General features: G+C 39.5%; 1 protein-coding gene across 4 annotated transcripts in view; it reads right to left on the bottom strand.

The window, feature by feature from the left end:
* The window catches only part of Slmap (Sarcolemma associated protein), a 575,111-nt gene that overhangs the window by 188,067 nt on the left and 365,910 nt on the right, over positions 1–21,134 (bottom strand). For all 4 annotated transcript variants that reach the window (XR_008406974.2, XM_070086557.1, XM_070086559.1 and 1 more), the window contains 4 exons: positions 13,170–13,317; positions 12,850–12,916; positions 12,371–12,518; positions 1,702–1,797 (listed from right to left, as the gene is read on the bottom strand). Coding sequence is in view for 3 of the 4 variants with exons in the window: in XM_070086557.1 (XP_069942658.1) it covers positions 1,702–1,797; positions 12,371–12,518; positions 12,850–12,916; positions 13,170–13,317 (459 nt within the window). In the remaining variant the exon portion in view is untranslated. The remainder of the gene's footprint in view (positions 1–1,701; positions 1,798–12,370; positions 12,519–12,849; positions 12,917–13,169; positions 13,318–21,134) is intronic.

Raw genomic sequence — 21,134 nt, 5'->3', positions numbered from 1 at the left:
TATTGTTATCATTACGTATTCTTCTTCTTCCTCCTCCTCCTCCTCTTCTTCCTCCTCCTCCTCCTCTTCTTCCTCCTCCTCCTCCTCCTCTTCCTCCTCCTCCTCCTCCTCCTCTTCTTCCTCCTCCTCCTCCTCTTCTTCTTCCTCCTCCTCCTCCTCCTCCTCTGCCTCCTCCTCCTCTTGCCTCCTCCTCCTCTTGCCTCCTCCTCCTCTGCCTCCTCCTCCTCTGCCTCCTCCTCCTCTGCCTCCTCCTCCTCCTCCATTCTTGGAACAAGTTTGAAGAGCTTGTAGTTCATAATCACTATCATTATCATCACCAATGCTCACATCTGAGTCTGGGATTTTGGAAAATAGGAGTTTCCTCTTTGATTCTGGTACAACTGAACGACGGCCCAGCACCAGAGGTGGAAGGCTGTGGGTTGTCTGGGTTTTCCTCACTATTACCCATATTATGGTCATTAGTTTCGGTCAAAACCTCACCAGAACCTTGAAACTCATCTTCACTGTCACTTCCATCTGTATTAGAACTGTCACTGGGGAACAAAAGTGTCCCAATTCGCCGAGGAGTGAGGAACTTCTTACCGCAGGGCACGGTGGAAATTGTGTACTATGATGGCATTCCCACAATGCACCACTGGGTCCCAGATTTTTTTCCTACTGCGCACACCCACCACACAGACCCATTCTCTCACATCTAGGCTTATCAGCCTTTTCCTGCGAGATTTGAGGCCGCTAGAATTTATGCGTACTAGTACGTCAAAAACCCCTACGCGTAAGACGTACTAGTACGACCAAAACCCTCAAAGGGTTAATAAACACATCCAGTGAAGTGGAAGTTGTCAAAGTTGCTCTATGCCTATGACAGCTCTTGAAAAATTCTGAAGAGAAATTGCAAAGTTCAGTAAATGAGTTTGGGTGTATAAAAGAAAGGAAAAATAGAAAAGAGCAGTGATGAGAGTAACAAAAAGTTTAGGTAATCAAAAATTGGACATCAGAGTAGAGGGAGGGACTATGGAGGCAGCAAATGTGTTCAGGTAATTGTAGACATGTAACAAGATGACTAGACCAGGGATGACGAGAAAGGAAAGTGCAATGTTGAGGTGTATGTGGGCAGGAGAAAGTGGAGGGAAAAAAAAGGGAGGGGGGGCATGCCTAGGTTTTAAGTATTACAGTGAGGGGCAGCTGAAGGGAGTGGATATGCCATTTTCGAGGGTGATGTGTGATATGAAGAAACCAGAGCATAAAAATTAGAGTGTGAGGTTATGAAAGGTATAATTCAGATGGCAGAGGAGGGGCTGTTGAGGTGGCTTAGACATTTTGAACATTCAGAGAGGATGGAGCAGCATAAGATGATCAAGAGGGTATATAAATATGGGGTGGAAGGAAGAAGTGGTAGAGGTTTGTCTCAGGAAGAGCTGAAGGATGTGAAGGAGACATGTGAGAAAGTTATATCAGAATGAATGGAGACAAGTGGTTTTAATAATTTGATATGCTCTCAGAATGTGAACAAGGTAATATTTATAACAAGATCCCAGGAAACTAGTTAGCCAGACTCCTTCAAAATGCCAGCACTCTGAAGAAGGTGTGGGCATGTTGTAGTTCAAAGGGTCATTTGAGTTTTTTAATTGTGCTGTCTGCTCACTTCTGGTGGGAGACAGTCGGTATTTTACAAAAAATTATAGCAATATACAAGGAGTTTACCTTGGCATATGTAGAAAGTTGAGCCTCAAGAGTTTCAAGTCGCTGAAGTAATCGATCTTCATCAATCATTGCTTTCCAACTATGAGTAGCTGCTTCCTGTTAAAGATAATTAAACTGAGATATTATTCATCAATAATTTATTAAAGTAGATGCTGAATGTGACAAAATTTGCAACATAGTATTTACTATTTTAATTAAACATGATAAAAAAATATTGGCTGGTGCATGGAGGCATCTGTGAAGACAATGTTATCCATGGAGGCAAAAAGGGGAATGTATCAGAGTATAATGGGTGTGAACCATCGGTTGTGAACGTTGCAGCAAGGAGAAGGTTGGAGGCAGGGGAGATGATGTGTCTGAGGCCAATGTGTAGTGTAAATATTATGCAGAGAATTTGTAGCTTGGGAATTAGGAGGTGAAGAGTTACTAAAAGTATTGTCCAGAGAGCGGAAAAGGGGCTACTGAGGTGGTTTGAGCATTTAAAGAGGATGGAGCAAAATAGGATGACTTGGAGGGTATATAAATCTGTAGTGGAGGGAAGGCGGGGTAGAAGTTGATGGAGGGAGGGGGTAATAGAGGTTTTGTGTACGAGGGGCTTGGACAACAAGCAAGCGTAAGAATTAGATAGGAGTGGAGGCAAATATTTTTGGGGAACTGACGAGATGTTGGAGTATGAGCAAGGTAACATTTTGCAAAAGGATTTAGGGAAACTGGTTAGCCAGACTTGGAAGCATGAAGTACGTACAGTGCATGTACTCTGAAGAAGGGGTGGGGATATATGCACTTTGGGCCTCTGAACTGTAGTACAGTGGACCCCCGACATTTGATGGCATCGACATTCGACAAATCCGACATTCGATGCATTTTAACGCAAAAATTTCGCCTCGACATTCAATGGAAAACCCGACATTTGATACGATTCGTACGAGACGTGTCCATGTGTGGCCTGAACTGCCCCATGTGTGCCAGTGTTTACAAGCCAGCCAGTGTGCGCGCATCTAAGGATACATTCGGTATATTCCATATTATCACTGTTTTTGGTGCTTGTTTCTGCAAAATAAGTAACCATGGGCCCCAAGAAAGCTTCTAGTGCCAAGCCTTTGAGAAAAAAGGCACTAATGACTATTGAAATGAAGAAAGAGTTAATTGCAAAGTACGAAAGTGGAGTGCGTGTGTCGGAGCTGGCCAGGTTGTATAGTAAACCCCAATCAACCATCTCTACTATAGTGAGCAGGAAAACGGCAATCAAGGAAGCTGTTGTTGCAAAAGGTGCAACTTTGTTTTCGAAACAGAGATCGCTAGTGTTAAAAGATGTTGAGAGACTGTTACTGGTGTGGATAAATGAAAAACAGATAGCAGGAGATAGCATCTCTCAAGCGATCATTTGTGAAAAGGCTAGGCAGCTGCATGATGATTTGGTAAAGAAATTGCCTGCAACTAGTGGTGATGTGAGTGAATTTAAGGCAAGCAAAGGTTGGTTTGAAAGACTTAAGAATCGTAGTGGTATACACAGTGTGGTAAGGCATGGTGAGGCTGCCAGTTCGGACCAAAAAGCGGCTGAAAAATATGTGCAGGAATTCAAGGAGTACATAGAGGCTGAAGGATTGAAACCTGAACAAGTGTTTAATTGTGACAAAACAGGCCTGTTTTGGAAGAAATTGCCAAGCAGGACCTACATTACTCAGGAGGAAAAGGCACTCCCAGGACATAAGCCTATGAAAGACAGGCTTACTCTTCTGATGTGTGCCAATGCTAGTGGTGATTCACTGGTGTATCACTCAGAAACTCCCAGAGTATTCAGGCAAAAGAATATCCTCAAGGCTAATTTGTGTGCTGTGGAGGGCAAACAGTAAGGCATGGATCACTAGGGACTTTTTCTATGACTGGTTACACCATGCATTTGCCCCAATGTGAAAAATTACCTAACTGAAAAGAAATTAGACCTTAAGTGCCTGCTGGTATTAGACAATGCCCCTGGTCATCCTACAGACTTGGCAGAGTGACTTTCTGGGGACATGAGCTTCATTAAGGTCAAGTTTTTACCTCCTAATACCACTCCTCTCCTGCAGCCCATGGACCAGCAGGTCATTTCCAACTTCAAGAAACTGTACACAAAATCTATGTTTCAAAAGTGCTTTGTAGTGACCACAGAAACTCAACTGACTCTAAAAGAGTTTTGGAAGGATCACTTTAATATCCTCAATTGTATAAACCTTATAGGTAAGGCTTGGGAGGAAGTGACTAAGAGGACGTCGAACTCTGCTTGGAAAAAACTGTGGCCAGAATGTGTCGACCCAAGGGATTTTGAAGGGTTTGAGGCTAACCCTGAGAATCCTATGCCAGTTGAGGAATCCATTGTCGCATTGGGGAAGTCCTTGGGGTTGGAAGTTAGTAGGGAGGATGTGGAAGAGTTGGTGGAGGAGGACAATGACGAACTAACCACTGATCATCTTCAACAGCAAGAGGCCAGACCTGAGGAAACTGCTTCGGAGGAGAGGATAGAAAAATTGAAGAAGTTGACTACTTCAAAGATTAAGGAAATGTGTGCAATGTGGCTTAAAGTGCAAACCTTTTTTGATGAAAATCACCCTGACACAGCTACTGCAAGCCGTGTTGGCAACCTGTACACTGACAATGTTGTGAACCACTTCAGGAAAGTCATAAAGGAACGAGAGGTACAGGCCTCTATGGACAGATATGTCGTGCGACAGAAGTCCAGTGACTCTCACGCTGGTCCTAGTGGCATTAAAAGAAGAAGGGAAGTAACCCCGGAGAAGGACTTGCTGCCTCAAGTCCTAATGCAAGGGGATTCCCCTTCTAAACACTAACACCATCCACACTCTTCCCTCCTCCCATCCCATCAATCATCACCAGATCTTCATTAAAGGTAAGTGTCAATTATTCTATTGTTATTAATCTATTGTTATTGTTGTTATTGTAATTATTCTATTGCATTAAACTTAATATTTCATGTGGTAAAAATTTTTTTTTTTCATACTTTTGGGTGTCTTGCACAGATTAATTTGATTTCCATTATTTCTTATGAGGAAAATTAATTCGACTTTCAATATTTTCGACATTCGATAGCTCTCAGGAACGGATTAGTATCGAGTGTCGAGGGTCCACTGTATTGGTATACCTCTGGCAAGACAGTGAAAGAGTGAATGATGGTGAAAGTGTTCTTTTTTTGGGTCACCCTACCTTGGTGGGAGAAGGCTAGTGTGTTTAAAAAAGAAATTTAGAACCTTATCACAAACATTTCTGCAACTGTAAAGAGAATTGCAATCTATGACAAAACTAATAAACAAAACAATTACTGTTTTAGGTTTATGGAGAGGGTTAGACAAATATACAATACAATAAAATTAAAGAATGTAAGTTCTAGTAAAAAGCACTCTTCATAGATCATCTTGACAGATTTATACTGTGATAATTATCCACCCTCTTCTACCTTATCTAACAGATTTATACTGTGATAATTATCCACCCTCTTCTACCTTATCTAACAGATTTATACTGTGATAATTATCCACCCTCTTCTACCTTATCTAACAGATTTTCTGTATGAAACTGTAGCCAATATAAAAATTACTTTGAAAACACCTTTCTCAAAATCTAGGGACAAACAAAACAAAAAGCAAACAATTTAACTCTTCAAAAACAAGCAAGGCATTCTATTGGACACTGATACTGCTTTCCCATAATTTGAATCAAACTAGTGAGGTACATCCCCAAGATCCACTGTCAGGACCCCTAAAATTAAAAGTACTAACAAAATCAGGGTTTAACAAAAAATCTAAAATGGTAGAGAATCTTTTTCTGAAGGTAATGACACCAAAAATGTGAAAACTGATGGAACACCTACTGAATTATGCAGACATAACTGGTGGTCTGGACACAAACTACACATTGGCAATTTTGACCACTTTGTGTCCTATTTTAAGCCAATTCCATTTCCCCCTTCAACCAAATTTTTAGCTATTTCACTAGTATGCCTTCCATTCTATCAACTAAGCACAAGAAACTGCCATTCAGCTATCAGAACTACCCTATAAAGTGCACAGAAGTCAGTAATTTGGCCAATCTTACATAAAATTCAACAAATTCCAGTTTAAAAACAGAATCCAAAGTAAACACTGTAGGCATTCCAGCACCAAAAGCAACTTATCCTTTGTTCATTAATCATGTCCCCAGGCTTTTCTTATATTACACTTGTCCCCCATTCTGAGTCCACCACACAAAAAAGTATTGCAGTTTTGCCATATTTCTGAGACAATAAATATAAACAGGAATGACTGGTCATGGCTTAGGCCACCCGAATAATTGAGGCAAATTTGGTAAAAACCCATAAAATACACCAAGAGTAGGAGGTTCTTACCCTTCCTCTAGAAAATCATCAAATATTGAATATTTCTGCTAGTTTGAGCCCTATTTCAAGTTACTTCTGTTCCTGAAACTGACAAAATATATTCTATTTTAGTAGTAGGTCTTCCATTTTATCAACTGATACCAAGAAACAGCCAACAAAATCATAAAACCATTGTAGAAAACACCTCAAAGCTGCTATTTTAACCCTCTGACTGTTTCGGTCGGATATATACTTCTAACGAGCAACCATGTTTGACGTATATATACTCATAAATTCTAGTGACTTCAAATCAAGCAGGAGAAAGCTGGTAGGCCCACATGTAAGAGAATGAGTCTGTGTGGTCAGTGTGCACCACATAAAAAAATCCTGCAGCACGCAGTGCATGAGAAAAAAAAAACTTCGACCTTTTTTTTTAATTAAAATGCCGACTTTGTGGTCTATTTTCGTATAGTATTCATGGTTGTATTCTCGTTTTCTTGGTCTCAATTGATAGAATGGAAAACATATTATAGAAAGAGAGGCGATTTTGGTTTTACTATGAAAAAAAACCTGGAAATGGAGCTCAAAGTAGGGGAAATATTTGATTTTTGCCAATGTTTGTTCAAAAGTAAACAAATGATGTCATTTTCCAATAAATTTCCAAGTAGCTATTCTAGTATGCAGTCATGACTGGGTTGACATTATTTGTACAATTATTACAATACTGCAGTAGTCTGCATGTGGCATGCAAAGAGTACGTAACCTTTATTCGGTGCATGTACACACCCTCATTTACAGGCTATATCCCCCAACCAGCGAACCAGGTTGCTAAGAGTTGATGATGGGGCCCCGTCGTTCAACTAGTGACCAGGTTCTAGCCAATAAGAAGATGGTTTTGGCAATCGCAGAGGTTATGTGAGTACCACTCTCCTGTCTGCCCTTGTCATTCCCATTCTAGAGCTGGTTGAAGCACGGTCTGCTATCTTGTGGCTTCTATTTCTGCCTTGCTTACCGTGGAGTGCACTATACTTATCACTGTACATAGTGTACATACTGCTGTTCTAAATTGGTGAAGAATAATATGTCTAAACTTTTTCTGCTGTGTTTATTTTGCTCCCATTGCACCCGGGATAAGAGGCCATTTGGAATCCTGGGTTGTAATATGGGTAGCCTGTCCAAGAGCTGGAGCTGGACTTAGAGAAACGGTTGAGCTTAGGGTGAAGCTCGTAGCAGGAACATTGTGCAGCTTGCTGTCTGGCATTGCATTAGCTTTGCCTATGCTTTACAAATTTTGCGTGTCAGTTGCTTTATGGTCAGCCTTGCTATTGTGTGATCGTTCAACAGCTCGCTACTAGCTTGTTCGGTGTGCTCGCTTCGCTACGGTCAATCTTCTAGAACACTGTGGATGTCTGGCATTGCTTTACAAATTTTGTGTGTCAGTTGTTACTAGCCTGTTCGGTGTGGAGAATTTTGCAGTCGGCTTTGCTTGTATGCGTATTCTGCAATCGTACTGTGCATAGCTAAGCGTGTTCTGCAAATTAACGTGTTACTTTGGGGTATTCTGCAATCGTACTGTACATAGCGAATAACTTATGCCACCTAGACGAGTCAGACGTCTGGTGTCGGCATATACTTTGCATAACCTACCTAAATTGTCCCTACAGCGTTGTTGGCAAATTGCTCGTTCCACTGGCATTAAATACAAACGCACTCTCACAGCTGTGCAACTGCGTTCACTGATTGCTGACAAACTTATAGAAGAAGAGATGGCACATCAGACTCCTCCCTCTACGGGAGCTAGGGCAAAAACTACTATGTTCTCGCAGGAGGAAGATGATACACCTACGGAGCAAAATGGTCAGTATAGTGCAGCTGGGTTGTCTCAAGGTGAGTGAGGTCACAATTACAGATGCTTACCCTCTTCCTAGTCTGGATGATGTAATTGACTTTGTGGGTAAGGCTACTTTTGTGTCCAAGTTAGATCTCCTTAAAGGTTACTATCAGGTACCTTTGACGGATAAGGCGAAGGAAATCTCTGCCTTCGTAATTCCAGGAGGTCATTATCAATACACAGTTACCCCTTCGGAATGAAAAATTCCCCCTCTTCATTCCAGAAACTTATCCATCAGGCTATTAACCCTTTGACTGTTTCAGGCCCTTTCTGAAACTGTCATTCTATGTCGCTAAATTTAAAAAAAAAAAAAAAAAAAAAAATTCTTATGAAATGATAGAGAATCTTTTCCCGATGGTATACACTGTATACACCAAAAGTTCGAAATTTGGTCGAAAACTCATGGAATTACGCTCCTGCAAAGTTAGCAGTCTCGGCGACATGTGTATCGGCGATTTCGCCGACTTTGAGCCCTATTTTCAGCCAATTCCGTTGTTCCAGTTGACCAAACTCATATTTCTTTAGAACTCCATTTTATCTATCAGCGGAGTACAAGAAACCTCCCATTTACCAATTTGGACTACCCAATATTGTGGTCAGAAATTGGCAATTTGGCCAATTTCACGCAAACTAAAAAAGATGCCAATTTCAAAATAGGGTCCAGAATAAACAAGGTAGACATTCTTGGCACTAAAACAACATATGCTCTGTTCATTAGTCACATCTCTATGCCCCTCTTATATTATTATTGCTTTCTATTTTGATTTTTTATTCATACAAAAAATTAGAAGATTTACTGTTATGCAGACTACTGCATTATTGTAAAAATGGTATAAATAATATCAGTGTACTAGTGAAAGAATATTAGACTCCCCAGTTGACGTGTATTGGACGTGTGGTGTAATTTGTTTACTCCTGAACATTGGTAAAAATCGAACATTTCCGCTACTTTGAGCTCAGTTTCAAGGTCGTTTTCATCGTCAAAGTAATGAAAATCATCTCTATTTCTGTAATATGTTTTCCATTTTATCACCTAAGACCATGAAAACGTAAATACATCGATAAATACTATACGAAAATACACCTCTAAGTCGGCGTTTTAATCCAAAAAAACGATCAGAGTTTTTTTTGTCTCATTACGCACTGTGTGCTGCAGGATTTTTTTTATGTGATGCACACTGACCACACAGACCCATTCTCTCACATGTGGGCCAACCAGCTTTCTTCCGCTTGATTTGAAGCCGCTAGAATTATTGAGTATACATACGTCTGAAACACTGGCTTGTAAGACGTATATATACGACCAAAACAGTCAAAGGGTTAAAGGACTTGAAGGCACGGCAGCGTACCTAGATGATATTGTTGTGGTGTCTGATACTTGGGATCAACACCTACTTAGACTTAAGGCTCTTTTTGAGACCTTTCAGAGTTCTCATTTAAAAGTTAATTTATCTAAATCTTCCTTTGGCCAGGCCACTGTCACTTTTCTAGGCCATGAAGTAGGTAGTGGTAAAGTTGCATCTAAACTTGCTAAAGTTCTTGCTATTAAAGATTATCCAATTCCTCATGATAGGAAATCTCTTCAACGTTTCCTAGGCATGATAGGATTTTACAGAAGATTCTGTAAGAATTTCTCAGATATTGTAGCCCCTCTTACCTCTCTTACCAGTCACAAAGTTCCCTTTAATTGGACCTCAGATTGTAACACTGCTTTTAATAAAGCAAAAAGATTATTGTGTACTGCACCCATTCTTTTGTCTCCAGACTTCTCCAAACCTTTTTCATTACAGGTTGATGCTTGTAAGTCTGGGGTTGGGGCAGTACTATTACAAATCGAGAATGAGGAGTTGCAGCCTGTAGCATACTTTTCAGCCAAGTTCCAGCCACATCAGAGGGCTTACTCTACCATTGAAAAAGAAGCCCTCGCGCTGGTACTGGCTTTGGAGCATTTCGATGTTTATGTGGGCCAGACATCGCAGGTGGTCACAGTCTACAGTGATCACAATCCTCTAGTGTATCTCCAAGCCATGAAGAACCACAACACAAGGCTCATGCGCTGGACGCTAAGGCTGCAGCCCTATAATATTTCCATAAAATATATTGCCGGCAAAGAAAATGTGTTGGCGGACTCTTTATCTAGAGTCTAATATTTTTATTTATTTAGGTTAGGATGTTATATTATTTGTGGTAACCCCTTTTCACGCTTTTTTTTTTTTTATCCCCTGGTGTGGGTTTTTTTTTTTAGTGAGGGGATGCGGGCTACCGTCCGCCTGTATCTTGGACCTATGCTAGCCTGACTGACTGCTGTCTCACTTTGAGTTTAGGATTTGGCTTTTTGTCAAGAGAAAAGCTGAGCTCTATCTAAGAGTTGGATGGTGGAGAGGAAAGGCGGTCCCATTATTTTGTGCCATGGCGGCACTGTTACCACTGGGAGGTGGCACCCTAATCCTGAGCCTTCTCGGGGTGGGGGTGTGGCATGCAAAGAGTACATAACCTTTATTCGGCGCATGTACACACCCTCATTTACAGGCTATCTCCCCCAACCAGCGAACCAGGTTGCTAAGAGTTGATGATGGGGCCCCGTCGTTCAACTAGTGACCAGGTTCTAGCCAATAAGAAGATGGTTTTGGCAATCGCAGAGGTTATGTGGGTACCACTCTCCTGTCTGCCCTTGTCATTCCCATTCTAGAGCTGGTTGAAGAACGGTCTGCTATCTTGTGGCTTCTATTTCTGCCTTGCTTACCGTGGAGTGCACTATACTTATCACTGTACATAGTGTACATATTGCTGTTCTAAATTGGTGAAGGATAATAAGTCTAAACTTTTTCTGCTGTGTTTATTTTGCTCCCATTGCACCCGGGATAACAGGCCATTTGGAATCCTGGGTTGTAATACTGCATAACAGTAAATCTTCTATTTTTTGTTTGAATAAAAATTCAAAATAGAAAGCAAGAGTAATATCAGAGGGGCCTGGAGACGTGACTGATGAACAAAGAAAATGTTATTTTAGAGCCAGGAATGTCTGCATTGTTCATTCTAGACCTTATTTTGAAATTGTCATATTTTTAATTTTCGTGAAATTGGCCAAATTGCAAATTTCTGACCACGTTATTGGGTAGTTGAAATCAGTAAATGGGCAGTTTCTTGTACTCAATAGAAAAAATGGAGTTCTAAAGAAATAGCTATGAGTCTGGTCGACTGGAACAATGGAATTAGCAGAAAGTAAGGCTCAAAGTGGGCGAAATCGCCGATTTGTAAATATCGCCAAGGTCGCTAACTTCGCAAGAGTATAATTCCGTCAGTTTTCCATAAAATTTCGTCTCTTTGGTGACATTACAATTGGGAAAAGATTCTCTATCATTTCATAAGAAAAAGTTTTTTTTTTTTGGGGGGAAATTTTGCAACACCAGGAGACACCTCAGGATTGGGGGTTGTGACAGTCAAGGGGTTAAACCAAAAACAAGGTAAGAGAATTTATTTTCCTATCCTTCACTGCATGAGGCAGGATTTTTTTTATACTATGCACACTCACCACACAGACTTATTTTATCATGTCTAGGCAAAAATTTACTGCTCACAGCATACTTTAGGGCATTTTATTTAAAACATAGATTTACAAGTAACACTGGCATCAATAACGTGGATTTATGTGAGAGACAGTGAAACGGCAAATAACTTTCTTACTGGCAACTGTCCTAATTCTTCGTACTTATCACCAATCACTGCAGACTCCATAATATTAAAAACATTCACAAAATAGCTATTGTAATTCCAATTCAGAAAGGTGGAGATCCTTCTGACAAGCAGCTACAGACCAATATCAAATCTACCAATACTATCAATACTTGAAAAATTTGGACACAATACATAAACAAGGTACCATTTATGCAAGGATTCAGGGAATCCAGTTAGGTGGACTTGAGGGAAGTGCCTGCACTCCAAGGGTAAGGTGGGAATGTTGCAGTACAGAGAAACATCTGAACTGTGATTTTAGCACACTTCCGGCTAAACAGCAACTGAACGAATAATGGTGAATGTGTTTGTTTGAAGATGCCTATCTTATTGAGAAATGGCCAATAAGGTGTAAAAAAATAAATGGTAGGGAATTGCAAATTCTAAATTCATGAGGATCTCAAGCAACCCAATTCAGGAATTTGCCAAGTCAGATGGTCAGCTCCCACTTCCAAATATTATTGAAACAAATGAGCTCCAAGAGCCCATCTTTCATATTTGTAACTAATGATTAAACAAACTCATAGTGTTAGAGGTAGAATAAATTCGTCTACTCAAAGTCCTCGCTCAAAATTCCTGCCATTCTGGCACGACACCAAGAACAGTAAGCCACTTGGTATCATGCCAGATATAGTATACATTACAATCCTGCCTTAGCACTAGTGGTGTGACTCATATTGTTTCTAAAATTCTCTCACCTGAGTAGATGAAACCAGACGTTGTAAAGTAGCCAATTTGGTTTCAATTTGTTGTTCACGATGCTGAGCTTCCTGCAGGTACGTCCGTAGCTGATATAATTCCTGAGCAGTCACACTTGTCACTGCCCCACCTACTGCTGTTGATGGGCTGCAAAAACAAGGTTGTTCATTCATTGTGGAGGATTAGTGCAATAACAAAGAACCTTTCTTTTAAAACAAAAAATAATAAACTTTAAAAGTGTGGCAATACAAAATACTGTACTGAACTATTTATATTTGCATTTATTTTTACTCTTCTGTATTCTATTTGATGCCAACGACTCAACTTACCAAAAATCAAGCAAGAAATGCTATTAGACAAAGGGGAGAATATGACTTCATCAAGGTGCCACAAATTTACAAAATTTCAATCAAGTGCTAGAAGGTACACAACTTCCAAACTTCAGTACTGTTGGACACATATTAAGGTGGTATGTTACCTGGCTTTTGCTTCTTGGCCATCAGGCATATATAACTTCAAAGTTGCAACTATACAGCCATGTGTCACTGGAAAGAAATTAAATACAAGGTCCAATATGCAATTTATATATATTATGCTACCAACAAAAAGAGAATAATACATACAATAACTCAACAAGAATGAGATTAATCTACCAGAGTAAAATACTTGAAGCAAGCCCTAAATTTTAAATACTGTATTCTCAAATGCCAACATATTTCCTGTCTTATTTCTTTGTTTTGTCTTGCACCAATAGGTCTCCTTCTTTTCATTTCTGCATGACATCAAATTGTGTCCTACCTTTTTTTGAGTTCTCCATGACATCAACACCAAACTGTACAATATCCCCCGAACAGACCTCTCTCGGTGCTGACTCTTCAGAGCCTTTGCTGAGGCGCTGGTTATTAACGAAAGTGCCATTGCTGCTCTTGGTATCTTGGAGATAGAACTGTAATCAAAGCAAAATGGAAATGTTTATCTCTAGTAAATACAATATAAACTGTTATAAAAATGGGTTACTATTACAGTGGAATCTCCACTCGCGAGTGCATCCACACTTGAGTTTTTCCAAATATGAGCAGTCGATCAGTCGATTTTTTGCTTCCATACGCAAGCGAAATTTCCATAAGAAAGCAGGCCTCAAAGAAGATTCCTTGACGCTGGTGAGGGGCTCTTGCTCTTGATCTACAGAATTGGATCTCATTTGTTTGTTGGGCTATCTTATTGAAACTTGGGCAATGTATGATGAAAAGATGCTTCTTAACGTACACCAAAAATGAAAGAAATCGAACTATAAATACAGTGGAACCTCAAAAATCGAACTGCTCCCAACACGACCAATTATGTAAATGTATTTTTGTAAGTGCTTTTATAAGTGTATTTTTGAGGGTCTGAAATGGACTAATCTAATTTACATTATTCCTGATGGGAATAAATTAATTCGGTAAAGGCACTCGAACAGCCTTCTGGACCGAAGAAAGTTCGATATTTGAGGTTCACTTCTCAGCAATTAGCCGCCCCTTAGCGGTATTTTCGTATGGTTTTTATGACTGTATTCTCATTTTTTGGTCTCATTTGATAGAATGGAATATATAGTACAGAAATAGACGTGATTTTGAATGGTTTCATGACGAGAAGTACTCCATTCAAATATGCAGTCATCAATGGATTGACATCATTTATACATTACAATAATGCAGTAGTCTGCATAACAATAAATCTTTTATTTTTTGTATGAATTAAAATTCGAAATAATCATCATCATCATCATCATCATCATCATCATCATCATCATCATCATCATCATCATCATCATCATCATCATCATCATCATCATCATCATCATCATCATCATCATCATCATCATCATCATCATCATCATCATCATCATCATCATCATCATCATCATCATCATCATCATCATCATCATCATCATCATCATCATCATCATCATCATCATCATCATCATCATCATCATCATCATCATCATCATCATCATCATCATCATCATCATCATCATCATCATCATCATCATCATCATCATCATCATCATCATCATCATCATCATCATCATCATCATCATCATCAGCAGCAGCAGCAGCAGCAATAATAATAATAATAATATGCATAATAATAATAATATGCATAATAATAATAGTATAATAAAATAATAATAATAATAATAATAATAATATGCATAATAATAGTATAATAAAATAATAATAATAATAATAATAATAATAATAATAATAATACATATAATAATATTACATGCATAATAATACTGTACATGTATAATAATAATACGTACATGTATAATAATACGTACATGTATAATAATAATGCATGTATAATAATAATGCATGTATAATAATAATGTACTATATGATAGTTATAATAATAGACAGCTTCAAAAGGCTGTCACTAGATGGCAGTGTTTACCACAACAATGTTGGAGCGGTTATGGCCTCCTCAACTTGTCACATAATGACATATTTTATTCATTCTAGAGTATATAACAAGTTTCTATGTTATTTACAGTGTTTATTATGTCATATTAGATGAATTGTGATAGATAAATAAGCTGTAGAGTTGATATTAGGGAAATTATTGAAATATTTTATAGTGCCTGGAATTCCACTGGAACGAGTTAATTCCATTTCAATTAATTTAAATGAGGAAAACTGACTCTGCAAAAGAGCAAATCCAGATGCGAGCAAGGTCATGGAATGGATTAAACTCGTTAGTGGAGGTTCCACTGTATACAGATTACGCAAAGCATTTCAGGCACCCTTAAAACAAGTTTCAAACTTCAGGACAATGTCTTATTGCATTAGATTATTTGAATGCAATGGTAGACATTTTAACATTTTATAATATAGTATAACACAAGTAATAGTTAACACCAAAACAAAATTAAATTTTGGTTATAACGTAAGTACAGTGGACCCTCGAGTTTCGGCAGCATCGAGTTTCGTGAAATTTGACCCTCGGCAAGTTTTTTTGGCAAAATTTGGCCTCGAGTTTCATGATTAGACTTATGTTTTGGCGACCGTCCGGTACCCGTCTGCCCATCACCATGCACACCAAGCCAGTCTCCTACGCCATTCACGCTCAGTGTGCCAGTGTTTACCAACACGTGGCCATCACCCCGTGGGTTCATACAATACAATTCATAATAATCCATTGTTTTTTGTGCCTGCAACTGCTAAATAGTCATCACGGACCCAAGGAAAGCTAGTGCAAGCCCTTTGGTAAATAAAATGAGGAACACGATCCAGAGGGATTTTGAAGGGTCTGAGGCAGACCCTGACCCTGTCGACCCTCTGCCTGTTATGGAAGGTGTTGTGGCATTGGGCAAGTCCATGGGGTTGGAGGTGAGTGACGGGGATGTGGAAGAGTTGGTGGAGGACCACAGGGAAGAGCTAACCATGGACGAACTGCAATAGCTTCAACTGGAACAGCATCAGACCACAGCCAAGGAACTTGCTTCAGAGGAGGAGGAAAAGAGAGTGAAGGAGGTTCCTTCTTCAGTGATTAAGGACGTGTGGAATGTGGAATGAGTTGCAAAGTTTTGTTGAAAAGTATCACCCTGACCAAGCTGAAACAAGCCATATCTGCAACATGTACAATGACAGTGTTGTGTCCCACTTCAGGGAAATCTTAAAGAAGCGCCAGAAAAAGACCTCTCTGGACAGATATTTTGCGTGACAGGGGTTCAGTGACTCTCAAGTTGTTCCCAGTGGCATTAAAAGAAGAAGGGAAGTAACCCCAGATAAGGACTTGCTACATAAAGTCCTAATGGAAGGAGATTCTCCTTCCAAACAATAGTGTACACCTTTCTCCTATCCCCTCCTCCCGGCTTCCATCCACCCAGAAGTCTTCAGTAAAGGTAAGTGTAATGTTATTATTATTTTTTATATGTATGTACTTTATTTCTCATTGATTTCATTATATAAATCTTTATTTAATTTGAAAAAATATTTTATTTTAATATTTTTTTGGTGTCTGGAACGGATTAATTTTATTTCCATTATTTCTTATGGGGAAAATGGTTTCAAGTTTCATGAATTTCAACTTTCTGCAGGCTCTCTGGAACGGATTAATCGCGAAACTCGGGGGTCCACTGTACAGTGGAACCTTGTCTGTCGATTGCATTACTTGTTAAACAAATCAATTTTCGGGTGAGGAATTCGAGAAAAAAATGTCCTGGTTTTTGTACATGCTCTTGGTTGTCGATGGACAACGCGAACAGGACAAAGCAGCTCGGGCCACATGCTCACAGACTGTGTACTGAACAATGAGTTGACAGCATGCATCTGAGTCAATACAGCAGGGCCCCACTTATATGGTAGATAAGGTCCCAGGCTACCACCGCAAAGCACACATCGCCGAAAAGCAGAATGTCATTTTTTCCATTTATAAATGCATATAACTGCCATATAACAAGTTTACACTAACATATATTAAGTTAGCAATACAACTAGGCATTAAAAAATAAAAAGTAAAATACACACACAGTACAGTCATTACTTACCTTAAAATATTTGTAGTCTTAATGTAGGGTGACAGGTGAGTAGTATTTATTGTAAGAAGTCAGGTGTGTGAGGTATGGTTGCCAACCAGGCCACCCCACTCACACATAATATACTACAACATTTAAAGAACCCCAGAGCGATAAAATGCATATACAGTACATTCATTACTTACCTTAAAATATTTGTAATCTTAATGCCAGGTGACAGGTGAATAAACAAGGTAAAACAAATAAATGAAAGAGAAAGAATGAGTAAATGAGAGAGGAGAGATATGCAGAGTTATGTAAACAAGCAGACAAACGCGTTTGGTTTTGGTTCATACATACATACATCTCGTATCTATGTTAATTTATTCTACTGTGGCATGTATTTATCATGTTTATATGTAACATAGCATGCTTATTATACAATTTTGAAAGAAAATATCATAGATGGATTAATGAAAAGGTTTATATACGACATTTAATGTGCCTCAGAGTGACTATTTTTGCGTATTATCATTATTAACATGGCTTCCTTAAGACTAATAAGACACTCTTAGTGATTTTAATGTGTACCTGCATGCCAACAGTGTATAAGTTTATTTAATAAGCACAGGTACACATAAGTATACACCAGCTGGCGTGTATTAGATGTGTGGGATCATTTGTTTACTCTTGAACATCGGCAAAAATTTAACATTTCTGCTATTTCGAGCTCAGTTTCAACCCATTTCCATTACTAAAACCAATCAAAATCATCTCTATTTCTGTAATATATCTTCCATTCTATTAAATGAGACCAAGAAATCGCAAATATAACTATAAAAAACATACGAAAAACACTGCAAAGTCGCTGTCTTAATCGAAAATTACGATCTCAGTTTTTTCTCATTATGCACTGTGTGCTGCAGGATTTCTCTTATGTGGTGCACACATACCACATAGATGTATTCTCTCATATCTAGGCCCAAATTTACTGCTCACAGCTTATCAGAGTGAGCCGAGCTCATGGCGTGGATCTACGGTTTGGACCCTCAACATATAGCCGTAGATCTACAGCACGGACCCTCAAAGGGTTAAAAAAGAAATTATTAGAAAGTATGAAGAAGATAGGCTCCACATAGTTGATATAGCAAAACTTTCTGGTAAACCAGCATCTAACATCAGCATGATACTGGGTCAAAGGGAAAAATTAAAGCAGCTGACCTTGCAAAAGGCGTGAAAATGATATCAAAGCAAAGGCCACAAATTACTGAGGAGGTTGAAAAACTCTTGTTGTTTGGATAAACAAAAACAATTACACGGTAACAGTATTTCAGATGATATTGTGTGTGAAAAAGTGAAGCAGTTGCATGATGACCTCCTGAAAGAAAACCCAAGGACAAGTGCTGAAACTCAATCCTTCAAGGCTAGCAGGGGCTGGTTTGATAATTTTAAGAAAAGAAATGCCACTCATAGTGTGGATAGGCATGGGGAGGCTTCCAGTGCTGACAAAGTGGCTGTTGAAAATTATGCTACTGAATTCCAAGAGTATGTAGAGGCTGAGGGGTTTATCCCCCAACAAATGTTTAAGTGTGACGAGACAGGCCTCTTCTGGAAGAAAATGCCCAAGAGAACCTACAAAACTGAATAGGAAAAGTCAATGTCAGGACACAAGCCAATGAAAGACAGGTTCACTCTGTTATTGTGTGGTAATGCAAGTGGGGATTTAAAATTGAAGCACTTACTTGTTTTTCATCTCAAAAATCCACAGGTTTTTCAGAACAATGTTATAAAAACCAATTGGCTGTAATGTGGAGGGCCAACACGAAAATTTGGGCAACAAGAAACTTTTTTATTAAGTGGGTTCATGAGGTCCTTACTCCCACTATCAAAAAAAATTGCTACTCAGGGTCCTTTTACTTACGGACATAATGCTTCTGATCACCCTCCAAGCTTGGAAAACAAGTTGTTGGAGGAGTTCAGTTTTATAACTGTGAAGTTCTTGCCTCCTAACACCACTCCTCTCATCCAGCCCATGGACCAATATGTCATTTCTAACTTCAAGAAACTCTACATCAAAGCACTTTTTGAAAGATGCTTTCAAGTCACTTCAGAAACAAATTTAACCCTCATGGAGTTCTGGAAAGATCATTTCAATATCCTCACCTGCTTGAGGTTTAGAGACAAAGCCTGGGGAAATGTGTCTTCCAGGATCATGCAGTCAGCATTGAAGAAATTGTGTCCTGACTTAGTAGCAGCCAGGGATTTTGAAGGCTTTGAAGATGAGCCTGAGCCGGAAGAGGATATTGTGTCCCTGGGGAAGACTTTGGGCCTAGAGGTGACTAAAGTTGATGTGGAGGAGTACAGAACTGAACTCACCACAGAAGAACTTCTAGACCTTCAGAAGGAGCAACAACAGACTGCAGTGGAGAAGCTGTCATCAGAGGAAAAGGAGAGAAGGAATGATGTGCCCACTGCACTTGTCAAGGAAATGTGTGATAAATGATGTGAAGTGAAGGAGTTTGCTGAAAAATAGCATCCAGACAAAGCAGTGGCTATCCGTCTCTCAAACATGTACAATGACAGTGTAATGTCTCAATTTAGACAAGTGTTAAAATAGAGCCTGAAACAAACCTCACTGGACAGGTTTCTGGTGAGACAAAAGAAGCCAGTGAGCCAGAACAAGGTGTTAGTGATGAGAAGAGACAAAGAGAAACAACACCAGAAGGACAGTTGCCAAGACACATTAACAGAAGGTGACTCTCCTTCCAAGCAGTAACATGCCCCCTCCTCGCCTCCACCTCCTGCTTCCAGTATCCCATTAGCTCTCTTCTGACAGGTAAGAGGTAGTTAAATTTTCACTTACTATACAGTTTTCAGCTAAATTTTCATTTAGTATTCATTTTTACAGTTTCCCTGTGCTATATAACTTTAAACACTGTTTTAAGTACAGTAGCAGTATATTATTAATAAATTACATATTATATTGTCATTTGGGGGTCTGGAATGGATTAATTCTATTTACATTATTCTTTATAGGAAACATTACTTTGGTTGTCATCAATTTTGACTGTCAAATCGACATCTGGAATTTATTAAAAATCCGACAACTGAGGTTCCACTGTATAGTGAAAATTATCAATGTTCATTCAATCTTAATGAACTGGTTGCATTTGATATATAACTAAACCAGGCTCAAGGCTCTTCCTGGTTCACCTGTTCTTTGAAATGTTATATGTTGAAGTGGCTATGTACAATGACTAAGATGTCATCAACATACCACATCCAAATGAAATGTTGGGGAACAGTATTGCTGGTAATGGTCTTTAATTGTTCCAGGTAGATTTTGGCTAAAACAGTATACAAAGGGTGATACCACTGCAAATCTGTCACACAGATTGCATTCTAGATGAAGAATTTTGTTGCAACCAGGTTGAAAATCTCAGAAAATTGAAGGATATCCATAATCCTGTGGTATATGTGGATACAAACCTGGTGCTACAGGAGGAAGGTTCACAAGTACCTCAGGGACTCTTGTCCACAGATCAAGACTGCCCTTATGGGCTGTGTTGTAAAGTCGCAGCTAAGAAAATCCATCACAGGGAAGCACTTCATGAGCTCCTCAAATCATCAGATAACCTTCAAGCTACTGTAGAAGGCCAGTGCAATCCTACATCAAATGACATAAGCTGCTCAGCTGATGGTGACACTACTGACAGACTGAAGTCCCACACTGAGCTCAACTCAGGGGTAAATAACTGGTGGAATTCTGTCATCGCTAAGGCCCCACAGATTGACAGAACTCAAAACACTACCTTTGGGAATTCTAACACAATTCCTCTGATCACCACAGAGGGTACAGATCCTCTTTCCAGCAACGAAGCAAGCCTTGGATCTGTTAATTCTCCTACACCTGACATCTCTGCTTCGGCACCTGCTAGTACACTAGACAATGCACATACCATCTCTGATCCTACACCTGTCAGCACACCTGCAGACACCATTCCAACATCTAGTAGCAGTGCTTCATCGGCAAGTACCAAGTCAGGATTTTCTCCACCAGAGATTGGTGCAGTTAATAATCGGGGCACTATCACTGCAACTGAACACCTACTCCGTCAAAGTACGAATAGCAGGGACACATCTGTCAGAACTGCACAGGGGCATGGTAGAGGATGTGGCAGAGGACGTGGCAGAGGACGTGGAAGAGGACGAAGAGGAGAAAGACAACTAGAGCTGTTTCACCCTCCACCAACACAGTCCCA

This window comes from Cherax quadricarinatus, chromosome 19, assembly GCF_038502225.1.
Source record: "Cherax quadricarinatus isolate ZL_2023a chromosome 19, ASM3850222v1, whole genome shotgun sequence".
Classification (NCBI taxonomy): domain Eukaryota; kingdom Metazoa; phylum Arthropoda; class Malacostraca; order Decapoda; family Parastacidae; genus Cherax; species Cherax quadricarinatus.
This window is presented reverse-complemented; position numbering and strand designations above follow the sequence as displayed.